At 46.8% G+C, this 19781-nt stretch overlaps 2 protein-coding genes across 8 annotated transcripts in view; one reads left to right on the top strand and one right to left on the bottom strand.

Annotated features, from left to right (window-relative positions):
• KDM2B (lysine demethylase 2B) overlaps positions 1–8007 on the bottom strand; it is a 116939-nt gene extending 108932 nt beyond the window's left edge. For 4 of the 6 annotated variants that reach the window (XM_064675065.1, XM_064675068.1, XM_064675066.1 and 1 more), the window contains exons 1-2: positions 1639–1890; positions 352–496 (exon numbers count right to left, since the gene is read on the bottom strand). In XM_064675065.1, the coding sequence (XP_064531135.1) occupies positions 352–496; positions 1639–1689 (196 nt within the window). In that variant the 5' untranslated portion in view covers positions 1690–1890. Of the gene's footprint in view, positions 1–351; positions 497–681; positions 896–1638; positions 1891–2511; positions 2636–7379; positions 7453–7895 lie in introns of those variants that run through there. The other 2 variants (XM_064675069.1, XM_064675067.1) reach the window with 2 other exon arrangements.
• LOC135424154 (calcium release-activated calcium channel protein 1) lies at positions 1072–19389 on the top strand. Of its 2 annotated transcripts, none has more exons than XM_064675090.1 (2): positions 1072–1292; positions 16100–19389. In XM_064675090.1, the coding sequence occupies exons 1-2, from the start codon at positions 1077–1079 to the stop codon at positions 16664–16666; spliced, it is 783 nt and encodes a 260-aa protein (XP_064531160.1). In that variant the 5' UTR covers positions 1072–1076; the 3' UTR covers positions 16667–19389. The 2 variants fall into 2 exon arrangements, with proteins under 2 accessions (XP_064531160.1, XP_064531159.1); XM_064675089.1 differs by lacking the exon at positions 1072–1292 and adding an exon at positions 8303–8568.
• The last annotated feature ends 392 nt before the right edge of the window (positions 19390–19781 follow it).

Genomic DNA, 19781 nt, shown 5'->3' with positions numbered 1-19781 from the left:
GGTTTCGGCCTCTCCCGTGCCAGGACCTAATTCCTGAACATCCCGGTGGTGCGCTGGGGTCACGGTGGCGGGGCAGGGCGGGGGGAGCTGCCATGGATCACCGCGCTCATCCCGGCACCGCGGCGGGGCTAAAGCCGCTCTCCGGGTGCGGGGGGGACGGGCCGGGGCAGCCCCCCCGGGGCGGTGCGGGCTGCAGGGCCCCGCACAGCAGCCTCCCCGTGCTTCCCCTCGGGCCGGCGGCGTCACCGGATCCCCGGGCAGGGGCACGGGCGCGAAATCCGAAGCCGGCGCGGAGCTGCACGTGGAGCCGGCGGCGAGCGCGGCCGGGCGGCCCCGGCCCGGCTGAGTTACCTTTGCCGTCCATGGCGTGCACGAAATCCCCGTGGTACATTTTACTCTTTAATTTCTCTTCCAAATTGAAACTCCTGATGCTCACAATTTCCTCCACGTCCGAGAGGTCCTCGTTTTCATCGTACCGCCTCCGGCCGATGCAGCGCTAGAAAACACATACAGAAACCCCAAATAAAACACATTGTCCGGAAAAGAAAAAAAGCGAGGCAAGCGCACGGATCGTGCAAAACGGTTTGACAAACACATGCCGGGGGAAATAATTAAGATGGCAAGACACAAACTGAACAAAACCTGAACCCAAACAAGCTCCAACACAGCTGCATGCACAACCTTTTCCATCTCGTGACACGGAACTCGGCAGGAATAACAGGTGCTCGGCTGCAGGAAAACTCAAACTTGGGCTGCTGAGCAGGGGCTGGCGCTGAAAGCCGAGCGGGGGACACGTAACTCGCCGACAATTCACAAGCTATAGCACCGATGCGTTTTGCAATCCCGTAAAAAACCGTGAACGGCGGCCAACGCTCGTTAGCAACCGGATCATTTTTATTATGATTATTATTTTTGCACGTGAGCACAAGCTAATTCCCCGGGGAAGGGAAGGGGGGCGAATCATCGTATCTGATGATGCCCAGCATCCAGGTTTCGGTATTTACATAATCCGAGTGTTTCCATAGTCACACCGGAAGCGGCGATTTAAAAACCAGATCGCTTTATGTAACGCCGCGATGGATGCGCAGCCCCCGCCCGCTCCCCCCCCCCCCCCCGCCGCCCCGCACGCCCGACAGCGCCGGGAGCGCGGGGGTCCGCGGGCGAGGGACTGCAGCGAGTGCAATGCGGGGGATGGCGGGGTAGGCCCGGCCGAGGCCGGTGCCGCTGCCCCGGGGAAGCTGCGGCGGGCGCGGAGCCGCGGCTGGAGGCGGCGGGGACCGGCCGCGCACAAGGTAGGTCCCCGCTGGAGCGGGGGGACCCCGGTGCACCGGCTGCCGCCGGCGGCTCTGCCCCCTCTCCCGGCAGCTCTCCCGCCCCGCACAGCCCCGCGGACACGCGCGGTGGATCAGCACAAACCCGCACCCACCGGAAAAAAAAAATAATAATCCGTGATCCGTGATCGTCCCACCCTGCCCTTCCCTCGGTTCCATTCCGCCCCTTCCCCGCTGCCTCAGCCGCGCGCTTGCAAACTAAGTCGCTCCGCTGCCTACGTCCCGCATGCATTGCTCCCTTTGCAAACAATTAAGCAAAATCAATTAAAAGGCACGAATAGGAAAGAGACCGAAGCCAGCTACACACCAATCTTCTTCCAGAGTCTTTCTTTGCCTCCATTTTTTTTGAGAGTTTCATCACTTATTTGTCAACAGTTCCTGTCCTGCATTTTTGGCCCAAATGGGGAGGAGGCAAAACAAAAGCCATCCAGGGCTCGCTAAAGTTTTGCAATTTTGCACCAGCACTTTTTTTTTTTTCGGGGGGGGAGGAGGGGGAGGGAAGGGGAGGGGGGCGGCGGCGATGCCTTTTGCAAAGTCCTAAGGAACCATGTTCAGGCGCTGCGTGCGGAGCGGGGGCGCAGGCGTCGCAGTGCCCGGAACGTAAACAGCGGCGGGGCCGGGGGGGTGACGGGGGGGGCGGACCGGGGACACGGCTGGGTACCGGCGCTGCGGGGTTTGATGGCCGGGGGCACCGCACAGGACCGGCGGGGGGCTGGCTGGGATGGGGGGCTGGCCGAGGTACCGGGGCGGTACCGACTCAGGGCTGGCGGGGGACCGGGGCGGTACCGGCGCTGGGCTGGCCGGGATGGGGGGAATGCCCGGGGTACCGGGGCGGTACCGGCGCTAGGCTGGCTGGGATATGAGGGGAATGCCCGGGGTACCGGGGCGGTACCAGCCCTGGTCTGGCCGCCGGCCCCGCCGTGCAGGGCTCGGTCACGAGTGCTCGGCACGCAGGCGCTGAGCGGCCGCGGGGGGACGGGGACGGGGCCCCACAAAGGCGCGGATGGTCCCAGGGTTGGTACCGCAGCGCCCGGGACGTGCCCCAAGAGTTGAGCGGTTCCGCTTAACCGGGGAGAATTTGGGCTCCGCGCCGGTGTCCGGCCCCAACGGCGCAAAGCCGGGGTAAAGAGTGGCGAGTGAATGTGGCAGACATTTGAAAATAATCTTATAATATGCAGACCTGGGGTTATTGTGGTGGTGGCTTCGCTCTGTGTCTCTGCCGCACGTGCGGCTCGGCGGTAACTGCGCCCCGGCACCGCTCCCAGCGCTGCACCCACGTGTCTGGTGAGAACCGGCCATAAAACCTATAATGGATTATAGATGGTGTTAAATATGTCTTAAATAAAGCAAAATTGCCTTTGTAATAAGCATGTAGAACAGGTAGTTAGAAATCCCCTGAAAAACTAGGTAAAAACGCTCTGAAGGAGGTGCTGCTACAAAAAGTCTGCAGGATGGAGATGCTGCAATTCCTAAAAGTATCGGTGGGTCTCATTTCTACAACACCCACTCACAGCTACTCTAACTTGATGCTGAGCAAATATTGGGACCATCTGATTGCAATAGCAGGGTCAGAGTGCAGGTTTTGAACAGCCTCCAGGTTCCACAGCGTGGCTCCTCTCTGAAGTGACATCCTTTACCTCCCTTCCACACCCCCCAAAAAAGGGAACATCAAAGGGTACCCAAGCCCAGGGCCGGGGCTGATGGCTTTTGGCAGTGCTCCTCTGGTTTGCTTTTTGCAATCAGTTAAACGTCCTAGGTACTGTATGAAATACATTGAGTATGATGCAAAATGTAAAGCACATTAAAATTCAACTTTGCAGGCCTTGCTGTTCATCTCTCATCCCTATTTTAATGATCCGTGACATGTGGATAAAGGCAGGAGAGCACAGAATTCTAACAGGATTTAAGGGAATGAGCTTCTCCTCCTGCTTCTGCCAAGAACTGTTTGCAGAATCTTGAAAAATCATGTAATCTTTCTCTAACATCTCTCTATTTGCAGATGATTGAACTTTATTATCGTATGGAAGTGTTTTATAGGCTATATATTGAAGTGTGGATTCCAGATGTCTGTTGGAGCAAGTGCATTATTAATCCATAATCCTGAGGAGATATATACATATCTCGACCTTTCAGCCAAGATTACTCAAACTTAAAATTAAATACACGTGTACATCTGTAGGATTGAGGCCAGAGTACAAGATAAATGGATGTTTCTAGAGAATCATCAGCAAAAAACACATCATCCATCCATTCCAAAAAAGTCCACCAAAAGAGACAGAACAGAGACATAAAAGAAAATCAACCCATTTTTCTAAATATTCTTTTTTGGACACGAACAATTTTAGACCGTTGGTGTATCAAGCAAACCCATCAAGGACTGTATCCATCACATACACCTGGAAACACCAGAGCACATTATGGAAGTGTGGAAGTAAATGTTTCAGAAATACCACAATTTCTATCTATAGATCTCCAAAAATAGAAAACACTTGTTTAACCTCGTTTTAAGACAGAAATGATTCCTAGTCAACTACAGTTCATTATACCATGGAAATAATCTCTGTATTAATTACAAAAAAAAAGTCTCAAAAGAACTAGGGAAAAAAGGGGGGGGAGGTAGGCTGTGGATGATGAGAATATCCATATCCACAGCTGCATTAGATAGGATAAAAGCATTTAGAAGCAATATTAAACCCCTGTGCTGCAGGACCCAGATTAAAGTGCTGGCTGCTGAGGGTTGGGGGCTGGTTTCCCCTCTGAGCAGACCATGCCAGAGTTTTCCAACAGTGCCCAGAGCTGGGCCCCATCAGGCAGCGCTTGGAATGGGACAGCCCAGGGCTGATACAAACCTGGCCTTCTTCACAGTCAAAATATGGGAACAGCACTCATATTAACACTGTGATACAGTATCAAGACCACAGTATCCATCCTGTGGAAAGGGAGCAGTGGTTGTTGGGAAAGGGGCTGGGCTGAACTCTGAAAAAAGCACTAAAACTTTTTTTGCTGGATATTAATGTAACATAAATTATTTAAGATCTAATCATGCTATGGCCTGGATCCTGACCTTGTTATTGTGAAACTGGGAGCTGTCATTTAATTAACCTTGTACTGCAGAGCTCTTGCTAAAACCAGAACTGAAGTGCTGTGCCTAGGAAGGCTGAATGAAGAAATGGGTTCATTTCACCCCACTGACCTCTAAAACATAGTTACTTCCCATTGGATAGAATAGACTGAACTAATCTTAAAACATTTTTTAAAATATTTTTTATCCTGTAAGACCTACCATTCTATACCTTACCTTAGGTTAAGATGGAAGATGAGATATTTAACTATTTCATTGGTTTGTGAAGGAAGTTAAAATACAATTTTTTTCTAGATATGACATGTCCAAATCTTTCCCCTGCAGAAATTCCATTAACTAAACTTTAAGCTCTGCTTCAGATGAGATTTGAAGAGATGTTTGCCTTAACCTCCTTGGGATTGCTGACAACCCTTTATTTGCCTTTTGCAACTTCAAATGTGTCGTTTTTAATGCAGAACTACCATGATTTCCACTTTGGGGTGCCCTGATTCGGTTTGGGTACAGTAACAGGAACAAATGGAAGTGCTGATTTGCATGTGAAGCTGGAGATAGGTTTTAGAAAAGCTGCTCTGGCGAGGGCAGCACCGCGGCGTGCTCAGCACCGGATCACATTAATCACAGGGTACTCAGCGAACCTATTCAGCCTCCTACAGAAAATACAGAAGTACATTTTTAGCAGGCAAAGCAAAGAACTATGAGTATCCTTGTGACAGTCTACAGATTTCTCAGGGCTCTCTGGAAAGAAACTTGGACTTCTGCCACCTGCTCCGATTGTGTTCATGCATAAATGATCCAGAGAATGGGTTGACATTACCTCTAATTAGGGGTAATAACAGCCTGCTGCTGAAAGGGCCCGTTCCCTTTCTCTTGCATGTCCATCCCTCACTTCTCCTGCTTTCCTTCCTGGAGCCACGAGGCAAGTCAGTTCAGTGACCTGATCCAGCAGAAAACTCAGCCATTAAGAAAAGAAATATATATGTTTCTTTCATTAGGTCAGTTCACTGAAGCTCAGTAGCCATTTGAGTGCGATCCACAGGCTGGAGAGGGGCGAGATGAAGGGAGAGGGCAGGACTACACCCTTTTGGTGGCCTTCTGCAATTGCACGGGTCACAGGTGACAGCAAAGCCCGGCTCTGAGCCCCAGCGTGGCTTCAGGACTCACTGACACATTTCTAAGAGTTAATTAAGCATGGCCGACTCTTAGTTTCAGCTAACTCTGGAGTGGCAGTGTAGAGGTGTGTAATAATGAGTAATAGAGTTGGGAATAAAATCATGTATCCTCTTTAGTTTGTACCTCAGAATGGAGCTGTAAAATGGAACAGAAAGGGGGGAAAGGGTGCACTGCTACAGTCCTTGTGTTTTAGTTGCAGAAGAAGGCTTGACCCTTAATTTGTGTTTTCCAGTTTAACAAACCGATTTTTAAATTTCATATAGGAAAGGAAATGGTCATTTCAAAGCTACAGCACTGGGGCTTGAGGCTTAAAATGACACATGGGTTTGGTTTGAAAAAGGAGATGAGGTGAGATTTCTTTGCTGATTTTGTAGGTCCTTTTCCATACTGTGTCTTTGAATGTGATGTGAACCCAGCAGTACATCAGTGTGCAATGCTGTTGTATCTTTCAAAACCCATCCCATAAACAGGAATGAGTGATGGACAGAAAAATAGTGGAACAGTGGGTTCAAAGAGCCTATTTTAATACAATTATTTAGAAAGACACTTGAAGTCCCCAGATTTATGTCTCTTTGCAGGTGTTCTGTTTTTTTTTTCTTTAGAGAAATCTGTTTTTAGGGAACAGGTCAAGACCCAGCTGTTATTAGTGCAATAGTACTGGCCCATGATGTAACAGTTCAACCATAATTTTGTGCAGAAACAAGAAGAAATAGTGAAATATCCATGTTGTTTATGTACATGTACATAAACATGCCATGGCTTCTGAGCAGCAGTGTAAAATATTTTTAAATTCATGATTCCGTGGGAACTAAATGACAGAGACTTAAATGTTTGTTTGAGATGTGGAGTTTTATGTGACTGGTTTTTGATAGTTATCATGTCTCCCAAGAAAAAGTCGTAAAGAAATCACAATCAGTTTGTTACTCATTGCTTTGCCATGTGGTGCTCAGACAGCCTCAGGCACCAGTGGGGGACACAGAAAATGCTGGTTGTGGGATGAAGTCTTCTGGGGGTTTTGTTTGTTTGTTTTTTAAGAATTAAAGCACACCAAAGAAACAGTAGTATTTTATAATCCTAGAATCATTCTGGTTGGAAAAAAACCTTTAAGATCATGAGTCCAACCACTAAACTAATGGTGCCAAATCCACCCCTACACAGCAGTACTGTCACCCCTAAAGGAGAGAGAAGGTGGCCAACACTCCATTGAGTCAGTGATTCAAGAGCAAAGGCTTGTTCTTCTGCAGAGGTGTTTTAAAGCCTCTGTAGATAAAAATCTCACCCAAAGTTGTTTATAACAAGAAGACGACTGTGTTTATTTCCTGAGAAGGGAAGGAGATCAAATCTAGGTGGTAATAAATGGTAGTTTCAGAATGCCTCTGAAGACTTCAAATCGTTAAGACTGTTCTTCTTGGATGTTTCAACTACATCTTTTAAAAAAGAATGCCTTGTAAATGAAAAGCATCCAGTGACCTTGTTGGTACAGATTGTCCTTTTCTGTGCTTTAGTAAATGAACGACCTTGCAAATCAGAAAGGTGTGAAGAGAGGAACAGAGCAAAAATGTTAACGACAATCTGCACGGTTTTAAATGTCAAGGCAATACAAAATAACCAATGCTTTTGGTCAATGGAACTAGCATGGATTCAGCTCCTGTGTGACCATCCATGTGCCTGTAAATAGTCCAGTATTATTTCTATTGTTCGAATTGTATTTTTCTTACTGGAAATTGATAGCAACAGGTTTGTTTCTGACTCCTGACCCACACATTTGATGTGGCTCAAGCACTGTATGGCCTCACCTTTTCAGGAATAATCTTCATAACTGTGCCATGTGTTAGCTGGGGAGTTCTGCTCTACACCTCATTTCCCCCTCTGTAAAACACAGAAAAAATAAATTGGGGTTTAAAGGGTTTATGTGAACATGGTAATAAAACATCTTTCAACACTAGCACGTGTATCTGTTGAAATGTTCTGCTTAATCAACCTTATCAACCACTTGCTGATAAAAACGGTTTTATCAGCAGCTCTGGGCCTACGAAATGTGAAGACCTGAACTACGTGACAAAGGATTAGGTGGATCAGTGTTAACTGGAAGTGAGGGTGGACCCTCACCCCAGGACATACTTAGGTTAAATGTTTCAGCTTTTCAGGAGGGGAGTCTGCAGCAGGAAGGGGTTGAGACCCGGGTTTGTGGTTGTTCTGAGGGGAGGACACCCCGTCCTGTCCGCCCCGAGCACAGGGGCCCCGCACGGGGCTGGAGGGCACGAACCCCCGGGAGCTACAGATTCAACTCCAGCTTCAACCGAGCTGCTCACCGGGAGAACGCGCCCGGGACTCCAGCCGGGGCTTGGCGCGGGGGTTCGACCGTACAGATCCGCTGAGGGACCGCGGCTTCCTCAGTGTCAGGGGCTGGGGCCCCTCACGGGCAGAAGCCGGGGCTCCCTCAAGGGGGGTCCCTCAAGGGCAGGGCCGGGGGTCCCTCAGGGCAGGGGCGGTGCCCCCTCCCCGTGGCGCCCCCTGGCGGCCGCAGCGCACAGCGCCCCCGGCGCGCGCCGCCCGCCCTCAGTGTGTCCCTCGAGGCTGCCGGGAAGCGGCGGCGCGGGGCGGGGCCGCCTCTTTCCGCGCGGGCCAATGAGATGGCGGCAGGGCGGGTCCGAAGGGCGTGGCCAGGCTCACCATCCAATGGTGTGCCGCGGGCGGGGCCGCGGGCGGGGTGCGCAGCCTCGCGGGGCGCGCGGCGGGCGCGGCCCCGGCCCGGCAGAGCCGCGGCGCCGCCATGGGGTGTTAGCGCGGCCCGGCCCGCTCCGCACCGACGAGTCGCGCCTGTCTCCCCGCTCCGCTCCGCCGCGCTCCTCCGCCCGCCGCCCCGAGCCCATGAGCCTGAACGAGCACTCGATGCAGGCGCTGTCCTGGCGGAAGCTCTACCTGAGCCGCGCCAAGCTGAAAGCCTCCAGCCGCACCTCCGCGCTGCTCTCCGGCTTCGCCATGGTGAGCGCCCGGCCTGGCCCGGCGGGCGAGGGGGCGGCTCGGGGCCGGGGCGGGGAGCGCTGCCGCCGCTTCTCCTGGTGTCGACCGGTGCTCGTCGCCTCCCCGCGGCTGTGGCTGTAGCGGGGCGGGGACGGGCCGGGGACGGGCGCTGCCCCCGCTGCGGTGGATGCTCCCTGGGGACCGGGGTGGGCGCTGCAGCCCCTTCCCTGACAGCGCTCCCGGGCAGCGGCGGAGGCGCGGGGCGCCCCGGGAGCAGCGGGTCCGTGCGGGGTGCCCGGGGGTTCGTTTGCTCTGCAGAGCTTCACGCGATCAATTAGGAGCTGCCTCTGCGCTTTTACCTCCGCCGGACAGTGCAGGGTTTATTGGATCGTAGCGGATCTTCCCCGCGGAGGATGCTCGGGGCCGCAGAAGCCGCGTGTGCCGCGGGCAGCCCCGCAGGGCGGTGAGCGGGAGATCACCGGGGTGTATTTCGGGGTTTCGGTTCGCTCCGGTGTCAGGTGCGAAGGGCCGGGCCCGGGGCCCCGCAGCGCTGCCTGGGTTGCGGTGCTTCCCCTCCCGCTCCGCTTCCCGGACCGCACGCTTTGTGCAGTTGTCCAGTTGCACTGGAGCTGCTTTCAGATAAATTAAGAAAAAGAACTGATTAAAGTTGGCGGTCTCTCTCCGACTCGGTACATCCGTTATCAACCCTTTGCAGTTGCGAAGTTTCTCATTTTTTAGTTACGGAAACCAGAGGTGTTGCTTACTTTGCAGTTTAGTGCGTGGTTTAGTAATGGGTTTTGTTGTGTTTTGCTTTCGGGTTTGATGAGAAGTAACCCAGTGTAGTAACCCGAATTGTCTTAAAAGAAAGCTCCATATAGGTGGAAATACGGTTACTTGCCGACTTCCCCATCAGTCCAGTCCTCTGACGTACGAAGCTGCAAACTCTGCCCTCAGCCCCTTCATGCATCTATTAAAAACGCCTCATAGTTTATAAATACCGAATTGCGCTGCTCTGACTTGCTTTGTCTTAATTTTTTTACCTGCTTTTAACATACTGGGTATTTTCAGCCGTAGGATTTACTCCCCTCCAGAGCCATTGTTCCATTGATGCTGTCGGGAAACACAGCAGCCTTCTGACGGTCAAATAAATGTCACTGTCCTCCTTCAATGGCTAAAAACAGACCACAGCTCTTCGGGGAGGTGGTGGAACTGCTGTTGGTTTGAGTGACAGGCGGCTGTGTTCGTGTGGCGTGTTTGAGTTGGTTCTCCTTGGGAAACGCATCCAGCCGGGAGTGAGGGGAGCTCACTCGCTGCTCCTGCTTAATGAGTTTTCCTTGTTGTACATCCCCTCTCCTTTGTCAGAGCAGTTTGTCAGGGTGGCTGCTCGAGTCAGAGAGAAGATGGAAAAAAACCCTGTTGTTTGTTGGTTTTTACAAATTTTCGTTTAAGCGAGGTTGCATCTCAATGTAAATGCTGTTGTTTTAAAGTTGTACTTAATGTCTTAAATTCCTTTGAGTTTTCTCTAAATATATGGTACGTGGACTCTCCAAGTCCATGGATGTATGAAGTGAGGCTTCTTTTACTTCCTTCTTGATTTTCTAGAATAATTCTAGTTTGGTTGAAAACTGCTGCTTTTCAGTTTGTTGTTTAGGGTATTTCAGGAAAAAGCCACTTTGTTCTGATTAACAAAATCTCCAGTGTCCAGGAATGTTATGTGTGAACATTCATACTTTAATTTTTCTGAAGTTCCCCCTTAAAAAAATCACTTTTTCTTCCTTTTACAAGATCTCACTGAAAATCCACCTGCAGCCTCTTTGGTTTTGCTCTGATGGACAGTCCTCTAGCTGGGACTTCCTAGTCTGTTTTCAGAAGAGCTGACTTAACATTCGAGTATTTTTAGATTTCTTTTTAAAAACTTTCCTTATCTTTTAGAGTTGCCTTTCTGCCTTGAGAAGCTGTTCTGCTGTCACACCTATGCCTTGTTTCCTGACTGCAGCGGGTTCTTTGGCACCTGATATTTGAATAATATGCTGCTGAAGTACAATCTAGTCTTGGATCAAAGCTACAACAGCAAGGAAACCTCAGTGTTCCTCTATTTTCCCTATCACACAAGGGAGAAAGAGCTTTAATGACACATCCAGGACCACCCAGTGAATTGATGGGAATTGTCAGGAGCGGAATGTGCTGGTTTCCAAGCCAGCCCTATTGATCCTTGCCGTTTGATTAAACAGTGCTTGCATCCTGTAGTATGAGCTAAGTTTATCCCTGCTAAACAGTTCTCTTTTTGTGTATAACTGCAGCCATTTTGCACAGTTTATTCCCTCAGGATTGGTTCCGCGTGCCGTGGGGAAACGAACCGTGCCAAAGGCACGAGATTGCCTCGGTCACTGATGTGGAGTATGAAGTGCTCAGCCAGGTTTCAAGCCCTGAAGTGTCACTTTTCCTCAGAGAAGATTAAAAACCTGTTTTACAGTTAGTTTTGTTTCAGAGCTGCTCGTGAGGATTTGCCACCGTGTGTGAACTTAAGAAGCAGTTGCAGGGTCTGGTGTTGGCAACTGCTGTGGGAGCAGAGCTCCCGAGCCAGTGAACCCGAGCATTTCCTCCGTGCAGGTTTCCATGGATGCTATCATCCAGTGCCATATGTCTGAGGGAAAATCCATGAGGCTTATCATCTTCATTTAGTACAATTTCCCAGTTTATGGGGCCACCAAGTAATATCAGTCCCCCAAATTGTTAGAGGTAAAGAGATTGTAGGGTGTGTGCAGTCCATGGAAGAATGGAGGATTCCCTCCATGCGCTGGTGGAGGCATCAGGTATTTTTCACTTCTGTGTTATACCCCAGATATTGATGTATGATATTTTTCTCCCTCGTGCCTGGCTTTATCTGTTTTTATTTCCCAGTCCAGTTTATTTGAATGCTGGAAATATTTTGCAGATTGTATCCAATCCACTGGCTCATCCACACCTAGAGCAGCAGAATCGAGAGCTCCAGAGGAGACAGGCTGCTGGCAGGTTATTTTTGTTTGAACAATTAATCTGACTTGTTGGTGTGATTTTGTCACCAGGGATGCATCACACAGTAGTATGACAATGTCATGATATGGGAGTCAGGAATCATAGGGAAGTTGTTAGATCCCAATAGTCATCAAAGTGGAAAACTCAATGTCACCTCCTGCCACCAATTAACAGCTTTGTGGAAATAGCTGAGTCAAAACTAGGGGTCTGAATTATACACTGTGGTTGGCTTCATTATAAATAGGATTTGGAGGAAGTTATTTACCAGACAGCACAGTTTTCTTTTTAATACTTTGAGTGCTTCAAGCTGGCTGGGCTTTGTCTAGATGGGAATGTATACACTTCAAATATTGAATATCATCAGAGAACTGTCAACTCTTGCCTTTGAAATATACCCAGAATGGTCTTCTGAAAGCAGCTCCCATCATATTCTGCAGAATGACTGTGGTGATAAATATTTATGAATCTGATTTCCATCACAGCAGTTGGTGTTGAGGTGCTGCAGGGCTGGACCGGACCCGCTGCTGTCAGAGCTGTACAGGTGCTCAAGGCAGCACAGCCCTTGTCTAGTACAGGTCACTCTGCAGTTTTAAATACTAAAATGGTCTCTGTAGAAGTTTTTTGTCTGTATTTGACTGGATTGCTGTAGAATAACATGAAACAGCAGCATTTTGTAACCTGCAGGAAGGCGTTACAGGCCTGGCTTGTGGCTTCTACCAACTTTTACATCGCTGTTGCGCTCACGGGTTAGAGCTGCGCTGAAGAATCTTCCCCCACAGGAAAGGTTCCTTCTATTCCAGCCATGAAAACAATGTTTTGTGGCTCCTTTGAACGTTCCTGTCTCAGGGTTATAGATGAGCAAGGCAGGCAGTGTGGGGCACTCGAGGCCTTGCTGTTCTGTCAGAGTTGGGAGGATGTAAAGGTGACACTGAGCCTCTGGCTGATCTCACCCTGTGCTTATTGAATAGATTTACTTTAAGTTACACTGTGCAGAGGTACTACCTCCTCAGGATGCATTTGCTCCAGTCATCTGGGTATTGCCTTTTCATGTTTGCCAGCAAAATGAAATGAAATCCTTGTTTGTATTCTATTGTTAGTGTCAGCAAATATTAATGTGTTTTGTTGTTCTGCAACATACAATAATTGCAGACTCGAGATCCTGGACTAAAGGATAAATGATGCTTAGTTTCCCTTCTGTATAAAACCAGAAATAAGATCATTATTTTGACTTATCTGTTTTTAATTTCCGGTGAGTTATTCTGGCTCATACACAATTCTCTCTCTGAGTTGTTTATAACTCTTCATGAATGGTGCAGACAGTCTGTGAGAGCCTGGCTCTGAGCCTCTCTCTCTGGGGTGAATAGTCCTGTCAGGAAAACAGGGAGCCAGCCAGGAGTGCTGATTTCCACTGATGCTGTGACACCCATTTCATTCTTGACTTTCCTCTACAGCACTGGCTACTGATTTCAAAAGATATATAAGCATATGATTTTAATTTAAAAGCAGGAGCTTTATTTAAGCCCCTCTGGTCTAATAAGACGTGGGAAGATTTTGAATAAGCAAATAGAACTTGGTCAGGATATTAAACTGAAAAAAAATTAAAATGCAGATTCTTCCAGAGGGCAAGTTCTTAAATTTTTTACAATATGGTAGTAATCAGGCTGCCATGGCTCTGAAACCCAGGACTGTGGAAGGTTTAACATGGTTGTGTGCCAAAATTCAGTTATCTTCTGAAAGCATCTGAATGCCCACCATTTTTAGGCTTATGAGAGCTTCAGTCTTGAGTCTTAATGTCATGAGAGTCTTTTAATTTTGTCAAGAGCTGTAGTAAATCTGCCAGTCATATCTGTAGGATGATCTGAGGTTAAAGTTAGCTCTTCTTTGAAGCAGGGATTAGACCAGATGACCTCTTGAGGAGTCTTCCAACCCGTGTTACACTGTGATTACGCAGCAGGGCAGGGCGTTTGCAGCGGGGCAGCTGCGCAGTGGAAATCATGCAGCAAGTGTTCAGAGGAGCTTTAAAAGTGGTGAAGGAAAAGGTGCAGAACATGTTGTGTTAGAAACTGTGCAGCCCTGCCCTGAGCAGGTCTTCTGGACAGGAAAATATCCTGCCTGGAACATCAGCATGTACTTGTGAGTTCAGGCTTTTTGTGGATTGGCATCATGTCAGGTGACCTCACCTGGGCCTTGTTCTTGCAGGTGTTACCTTACAGGAGCTGTTGGGAGCTGTTTATTTTGGAATTGCAGCGTGAGTAAAGGCGGGAAGAACTTCTGCCACTTCGCATCGCTGTTAGAAAACAGGCACGGGGCCTCATGATGAGAAATGGAGCTTTTTGTTTTAGGTGCCTGACTCAAGCTTGGCCCAGGAAGTAAACTTGCAATTGAAAAGAGTTGGCAGTTTTTCTGCTTGTTTACACTGAAAGAGTTCCCAGATTAGCTTTCTTGAGAGTTTGAGGAGACAGAAAACACGAACTGATTTTTCACTTACAGGTCAAGTTGGGGTTACTCTGCCAGACATGAACACAAGGAGTTCAAAATCAGATGCTTGATATCATTACTACGTGGAGGCATTGATTAGTGGAAATATAAAATGTCTTCAATGTTTGGCGAATTAAATACATCAATTCTTAAAAGAAAATTAAGTCTTTATCTAATGAATCTCTTTAGTGTCATAGTTATGTTAACATACTACTAGGATGAATTAAAGTGCCTTGCCATGCTGAATGGTTTTGAGTCTAGACACACCAGAAGACTTACAAGAAACATATTTGATAAGCATGAAAATGAATCCTTGGTGGTGAAGGATTGCAATTGTTCTGTGAAAAACACACGAAGCCCAACATCCCACGAGTACGTTGGGACTTAACAAGCAATCCTGACAACCAAATGTTTATCCTCTCAAATGTGAAGTTTCCCACGACTAAAAAATGGTATTTTTAAATCTTTGAGCAGGAATCGTATATGCATTAATATGATTTCTTGTTGAGTTTCTTGTAACACTTGGAAACTGTTCACTGGTTGACTGAGTGGTGAGGCTTATGAGAATAAAAGCTTTCAATAAAGGAATTAAAAAATTGGCAAATGGCCTTGAATGCCTGTTGAAACATGTCTGAGCAGAACCCTTGGTTGCCTTAATATATTTGGTGCATTAGTGATCAGGTGTTCTGGTGTCCTGGAACATGTGTAGGAAGGTGGGATGCAGGACTAGGTGTAGCTTGGCTCAGCTCTTGCACAGTAGTGAGGTTTGAATGTTCTTGCTGCTTTTGCAGCTGTCTTCAGGTCCTGGTTTCCATGCCTCCCTGCATCCATGAACCCACACTTCAGGAATTTTTCTTCCTATCAGCTTGATGTGCTTATATTTCAGATTACTGTTAGGTTTTTTTCCTCTGCACTTTAAATGTATTTTGTCTGCTTAATGAATTCCTTTGAGAAAGTACACTGAACATAGAGACCTTGGTGCATTGTTCCCTCTTTGGAACAGTGCTTTGTCTGAAAGTCAAATTTATCAGGAAAGATTATTCAGGAGAGCTGCTGGGATTAATATCACTCATCAATTGCACATGCATAAAACCACCTGACAGTTTTAAAACCTTTAAAAAGGCATTCTAGTTAATTTTCCTTATTCTGAGCTGGGTTTATGAGTTTCCTAGTGATGTTATTTATTGCTGATTTCTGCTCCTGAAGCACAGGATACTTGGAGATCTAAGGTTATAAAAGGGGATGGCTCATACAATAGTGGAGGATCTTCATGAGTAGCCTCATCTCTGGATGAGCAGTGACATGGCTTCCAGGGTGAGGAGCTTGTGATACCTGCAACCACTGTATTATCTTTTCTTGGATACGTCTTTCTTCAGCCTCTCACAGGCCTGTTTGGCTGCCATGGGCATTGTGGAGACCGTCATGTTTTCAATTTGTGTTCTACAGTTTGCTTAAATACTTGAGTGAAAGGATATAGCTGAGAGCCACACAGAAAGGTGATCTTTTCTCATGAAAGGCTTCTGCTCTTCAGAAGTTAAACCCAAATATCCAAGGAGAAAGGAACCACCAAGGTTGTGATGGGCAGTCTGCTGCCTTTGTGAAGGCTTTTATGTTATGGATATTTAAACAACTTTATGTGGTGTTCGTTCTACATGTGTATGGGACACAAAATATTTCCTAATACCAAGCAAAATTTATAATCTATAGTGAAAGATCAAAAGCTGCCTCAAGAGTATAACATGAAAGAAGAAAGGTTTCACTTAAGGAGTCCAGGTGTGTTATTCACAAAGTTCATCTGTTTTGATGGGATGAGCTGGAGGTGGCAAGCTGGTTGTGTTGTAGCAGCTTTTCTGCATATTGAAGGTTTGCTCTACAACACAACAGTAAGTACAAAAACGGTGGCCTTTTGCTCAGACCTAAATTTGAACCTGATGAAAAGGGTGCAGATGACATGGAGAGAAACGTAAACGCAGACTTATTTTGGTTTAAACTTAAAATAATCTATAGTCAAATAATATGTAATGTAGATAACTGCCTCCCTCTCTCCCTTCCTTTTCAGGTGGCCATGGTGGAAGTTCAGCTCGACGCAGAACACGACTACCCTCAAGGGCTCTTGATAGCCTTCAGTGCCTGCACTACTGTCCTTGTTGCAGTTCACCTTTTTGCACTCATGATAAGCACCTGCATTCTTCCAAACATAGAGGCTGTCAGCAACGTGCACAATCTCAACTCTGTCAAGGAATCTCCTCACGAGCGAATGCACCGGCACATCGAGCTCGCGTGGGCATTTTCTACTGTCATTGGGACTTTGCTCTTCCTTGCAGAGGTGGTGTTGCTGTGCTGGGTGAAGTTTCTTCCTTTAAAGAAGAAAACTGATAATACCCCGCAGGGCAACAGTTCTACCATCACGTCGGGACAGGCAGCAGCCATTGCATCCACATCTATTATGGTGCCCTTTGGATTGATTTTCATTGTCTTTGCAGTCCACTTCTACCGGTCACTGGTGAGCCATAAAACAGACAGGCAATTCCAGGAGCTGAATGAACTTGCTGAATTTGCACGGCTCCAGGATCAGCTGGATCACAGAGGCGATGCTGTCTCCTCAGCCGTTACCAATTTTGCGTAAGCCCGTGCTTCAGGAAGATAACCCCACTGTTCTGCTTCTGCCTTACGTTGACTGCCCTGTGGATGAACGGGTTGAACTGCTGATCACTGTTTGAAGAGAGATTATAAATATTGTTCTAACCCTTTAGAGAAGGAAAAAAAATGTTCCTTTCGTGCAGTTTTTGCTATCTGAAGGAAGGGATGGTGGGGTGTGATTGCACTGTGCGTGCAGCCCTCCTCCTGTGGACACTGTCTCGCTTATTTTCTCATTAATGCTGAATGGTGGCTGTATAAATACATGGAAAATAACAGTGTACATTTGGGTATTTACTAGGAATGGGTAAAGAAGTTGTTGAGGTGTTTTTTTTCTCTGTTTATTTGATGTTGGCATTTACTAGAAGATACTGCTTGTCCAATCCATATTGCATGGCATGATACAAATTACTTGGGACATGCAGCAATTAGCACTTGGTTTCGGTGCTGGTGCTGCTCTCCCTGGAAAGCCTGACAGATGGTAGGAGCGAGAGCTTTCCCACCACTTTCCCCAGTATGTTTTGCTGCCAAGTAATTATTACTTTACTGATTTCTCCAGCGCCTTTTTCCCGTGGCACTTACACATTTTGTAACTTGCTGAACACCCCGGACTAGTCTTACTGTGATGTGGTGTGGCCACATGAGTAGGAATGAGACTCGACTCTTCCGTGGAAGAAAATAAAAGCAATAACTGTTTTTAAAGTTCTCATGAGCTGGCAAATATTATCTGGAGAGATAGATCTGCCTGTTTCTCATTTAGGAATCTTTTTTTAAAAAGGAGGAACTAGATGGAAATTATCACTGGATAATTTTTTTTTTGCTTGAAAATCAGAACCACTGCTGTTTTTTTCCAAGCCAAAGTAGTAATTATTTTATACTTTTATATTGAAAATATATTTTTAATAAATCCTCAGATACAAGCAGCAAAAGGTGCTTTCTCTGTGTTGGATTCCCAAGTAATTAGCTATGCCTTGGTCTTCCTTGTTTAGAAAAGTCTTCTTGCTGAAGTGTTGTATATTTAATAACTCATTATACATTTTTCGATTCCAGAGGAATCTGGAAGGCAACTATTCTGGATGTATATTTATTTATGAAAGTAGGTTGTTTGTAATTAATATTGGCTGCTTACTTTCAGACACATCTGTGACAGCAAAGCTACTGTGTCATTCTTTATTTCCTCTTAAGGCAAAAACTTCCATTTGGTCTCCTAGATAAGAAGTTTGTTCAAGAAAGTTTGCAGCAGTTGTCCTGGGCTGCTTCAGTAATTGTGGCTATGTCTAGGAGTGGGATTTTTTGGAATACAGTTCTTCCAGGGAGTGGCTCTGAGATTTAATAGTTAAAAGCTCTTTTTTGAACACAAACTGAGACAGGTTTCAAGACTAAGGGAAAAAACTTGACCTCCCTGTCGTAGCTGTCACTGTGGAATGGAAACCTGGGATTTTGACCTGAGACAGGAGTGACTGTGACAGGACAGTGGATTTGTACCTGACAACCTGGGCTGAACGTGGTCTCACCAACCTCCATCTGGGGTTATCCCAAGGTATTTACAAACTGCAGGATGTGCCTGTGGAGTTTGGGTGCAGAGTGTGGTTGCTGCTGCAGGAGCCTCTGAAGCAGATGGGGCTGATCTCTCCTGTCAGCAGCACTGCAGTGCAACGTGTTGACAAGGTCACCCGTGGTGCCTTTGTATTGTTACAAACAACTATAAAAAAAAACCTGCTGGGCTGTTCTTTTCAGCAGCAGTCTCTGCTCCCAAGCAGCAAACAGCTTTGCACTTGCTGTTTTCACAAGTCCTTCTGGCATACAGAGGCCAAACTGGATTTTCTCAGCTCTGCCATTGCGTTGTGCTTCAAATCTGCTCTATTCCTGATGTAAATCTGATGGTGAGGATTGTAACTACAGTCCCACAGGTGCTCATTCATGGAGCATGGGAAGGATTATGTTAGTAAAGGCATTAAGGAAGCAGCATTCCAAAACAGAAAGTCTTGGTAATAGGCACAAAGTGTATTTTCCCATCCTTTACTGGAATACTAGTCCTGTCTTGGGGAAAAACTCTTAAAACCTCTCAGTAAAAGAAGAAAACCTGACTCAGTATTCACATTTGAGCAAAGGGGGCTGTCAGGCTTAAAAATTGTACTTCTGTCCATAAACTGTGTATTTAAAAGTTACGCAGTTCTGAATGAAGCCCAGAACATCAGTTTTCCAAGTTTACTTTGTAAAAATTACTTGCTGTCCTGGATAAGTAGCTAAATTTCCCATTGTTAATCTTTTACAAAGTGACAGAGAAGTATGGCTTTTTGGTGGGTTTTTTTGTTTAAGGGATACAGACTTCAAAGCTAGTGGGACAACCTTAATTTTAACTTTCTCAAACTGGTAGGCCCTGAGCTAGTGGCACTGTTATTGCAGCTGCTTTTCTGACTGTTTGCTGCACTTTAAGCCATGATATCGAGTATGTTTCCCTCATTTTTCACCTGTGGAAATGGTCATGAAAGTTACACCTCGGGTACCTTTGTCACTGTGTGCCCAGGCAGTAACCAGACACAAACATGTGGATCTAAACATTGAGAGTGCACTTAAATTTTTTTTTTTTAATCCCTTATTTATACTAACGGTGTTAGGAGGCATTTACCTCAAGCATTTTAAATATTGGTTATTGTATATCACTTGTTTAGATATAAAATACTTTCATGAAATAAAATCTACTTAATTGTTGCTGATTGTTTGTTATCTAGAGGCCTAAAGTGTACTTATTAATTGAAACATGATCTGTTGTAACTTCAAAAGCCATTTTGGGTCACAGGTATGTATTGGGTTAAGTTTGGGGGGAGTTATTTGATTGTACTTTTCTAGGGCCTTGCTTTTATAGCAGATACTAAAAGCCCTCATTCTCTAAGGCAAAGACCTTGAAACCAAGGGGATTGTGATTTCTTTTCAGCAGGAGTAAGTCAGAGGAGCTGAGCAGAGTCCCCCTGCCTGTCTTCCAGTGTTTTGCTGCTCGTGGTTTCTTTTTTTTTTCCTCTTTATTTTTTTTCCTTTCTTTTCCAAAATAATGGGAGTGGAAGAGGCGACTGAGCAAAGCCAGCTGCAGAGTGAAGTGTACCTGA

The sequence above is a fragment of the Pseudopipra pipra genome, chromosome 18, assembly GCF_036250125.1.
Source record: "Pseudopipra pipra isolate bDixPip1 chromosome 18, bDixPip1.hap1, whole genome shotgun sequence".
Taxonomy (NCBI): domain Eukaryota; kingdom Metazoa; phylum Chordata; class Aves; order Passeriformes; family Pipridae; genus Pseudopipra; species Pseudopipra pipra.
This window is presented reverse-complemented; position numbering and strand designations above follow the sequence as displayed.

Excerpts from the sequence above, each read along its gene's own strand:
- LOC135424154 (XM_064675090.1), top strand. The coding sequence starts at position 1,077 with ATGGATGCGCAGCCCCCGCCCGCTCCCCCCCCCCCCCCCGCCGCCCCG. Across the intron at positions 1,293-16,099 it reads GGGGACCGGCCGCGCACAAG|GTGGCCATGGTGGAAGTTCA; the intron begins GTAGGTCCCCGC and ends CTTCCTTTTCAG.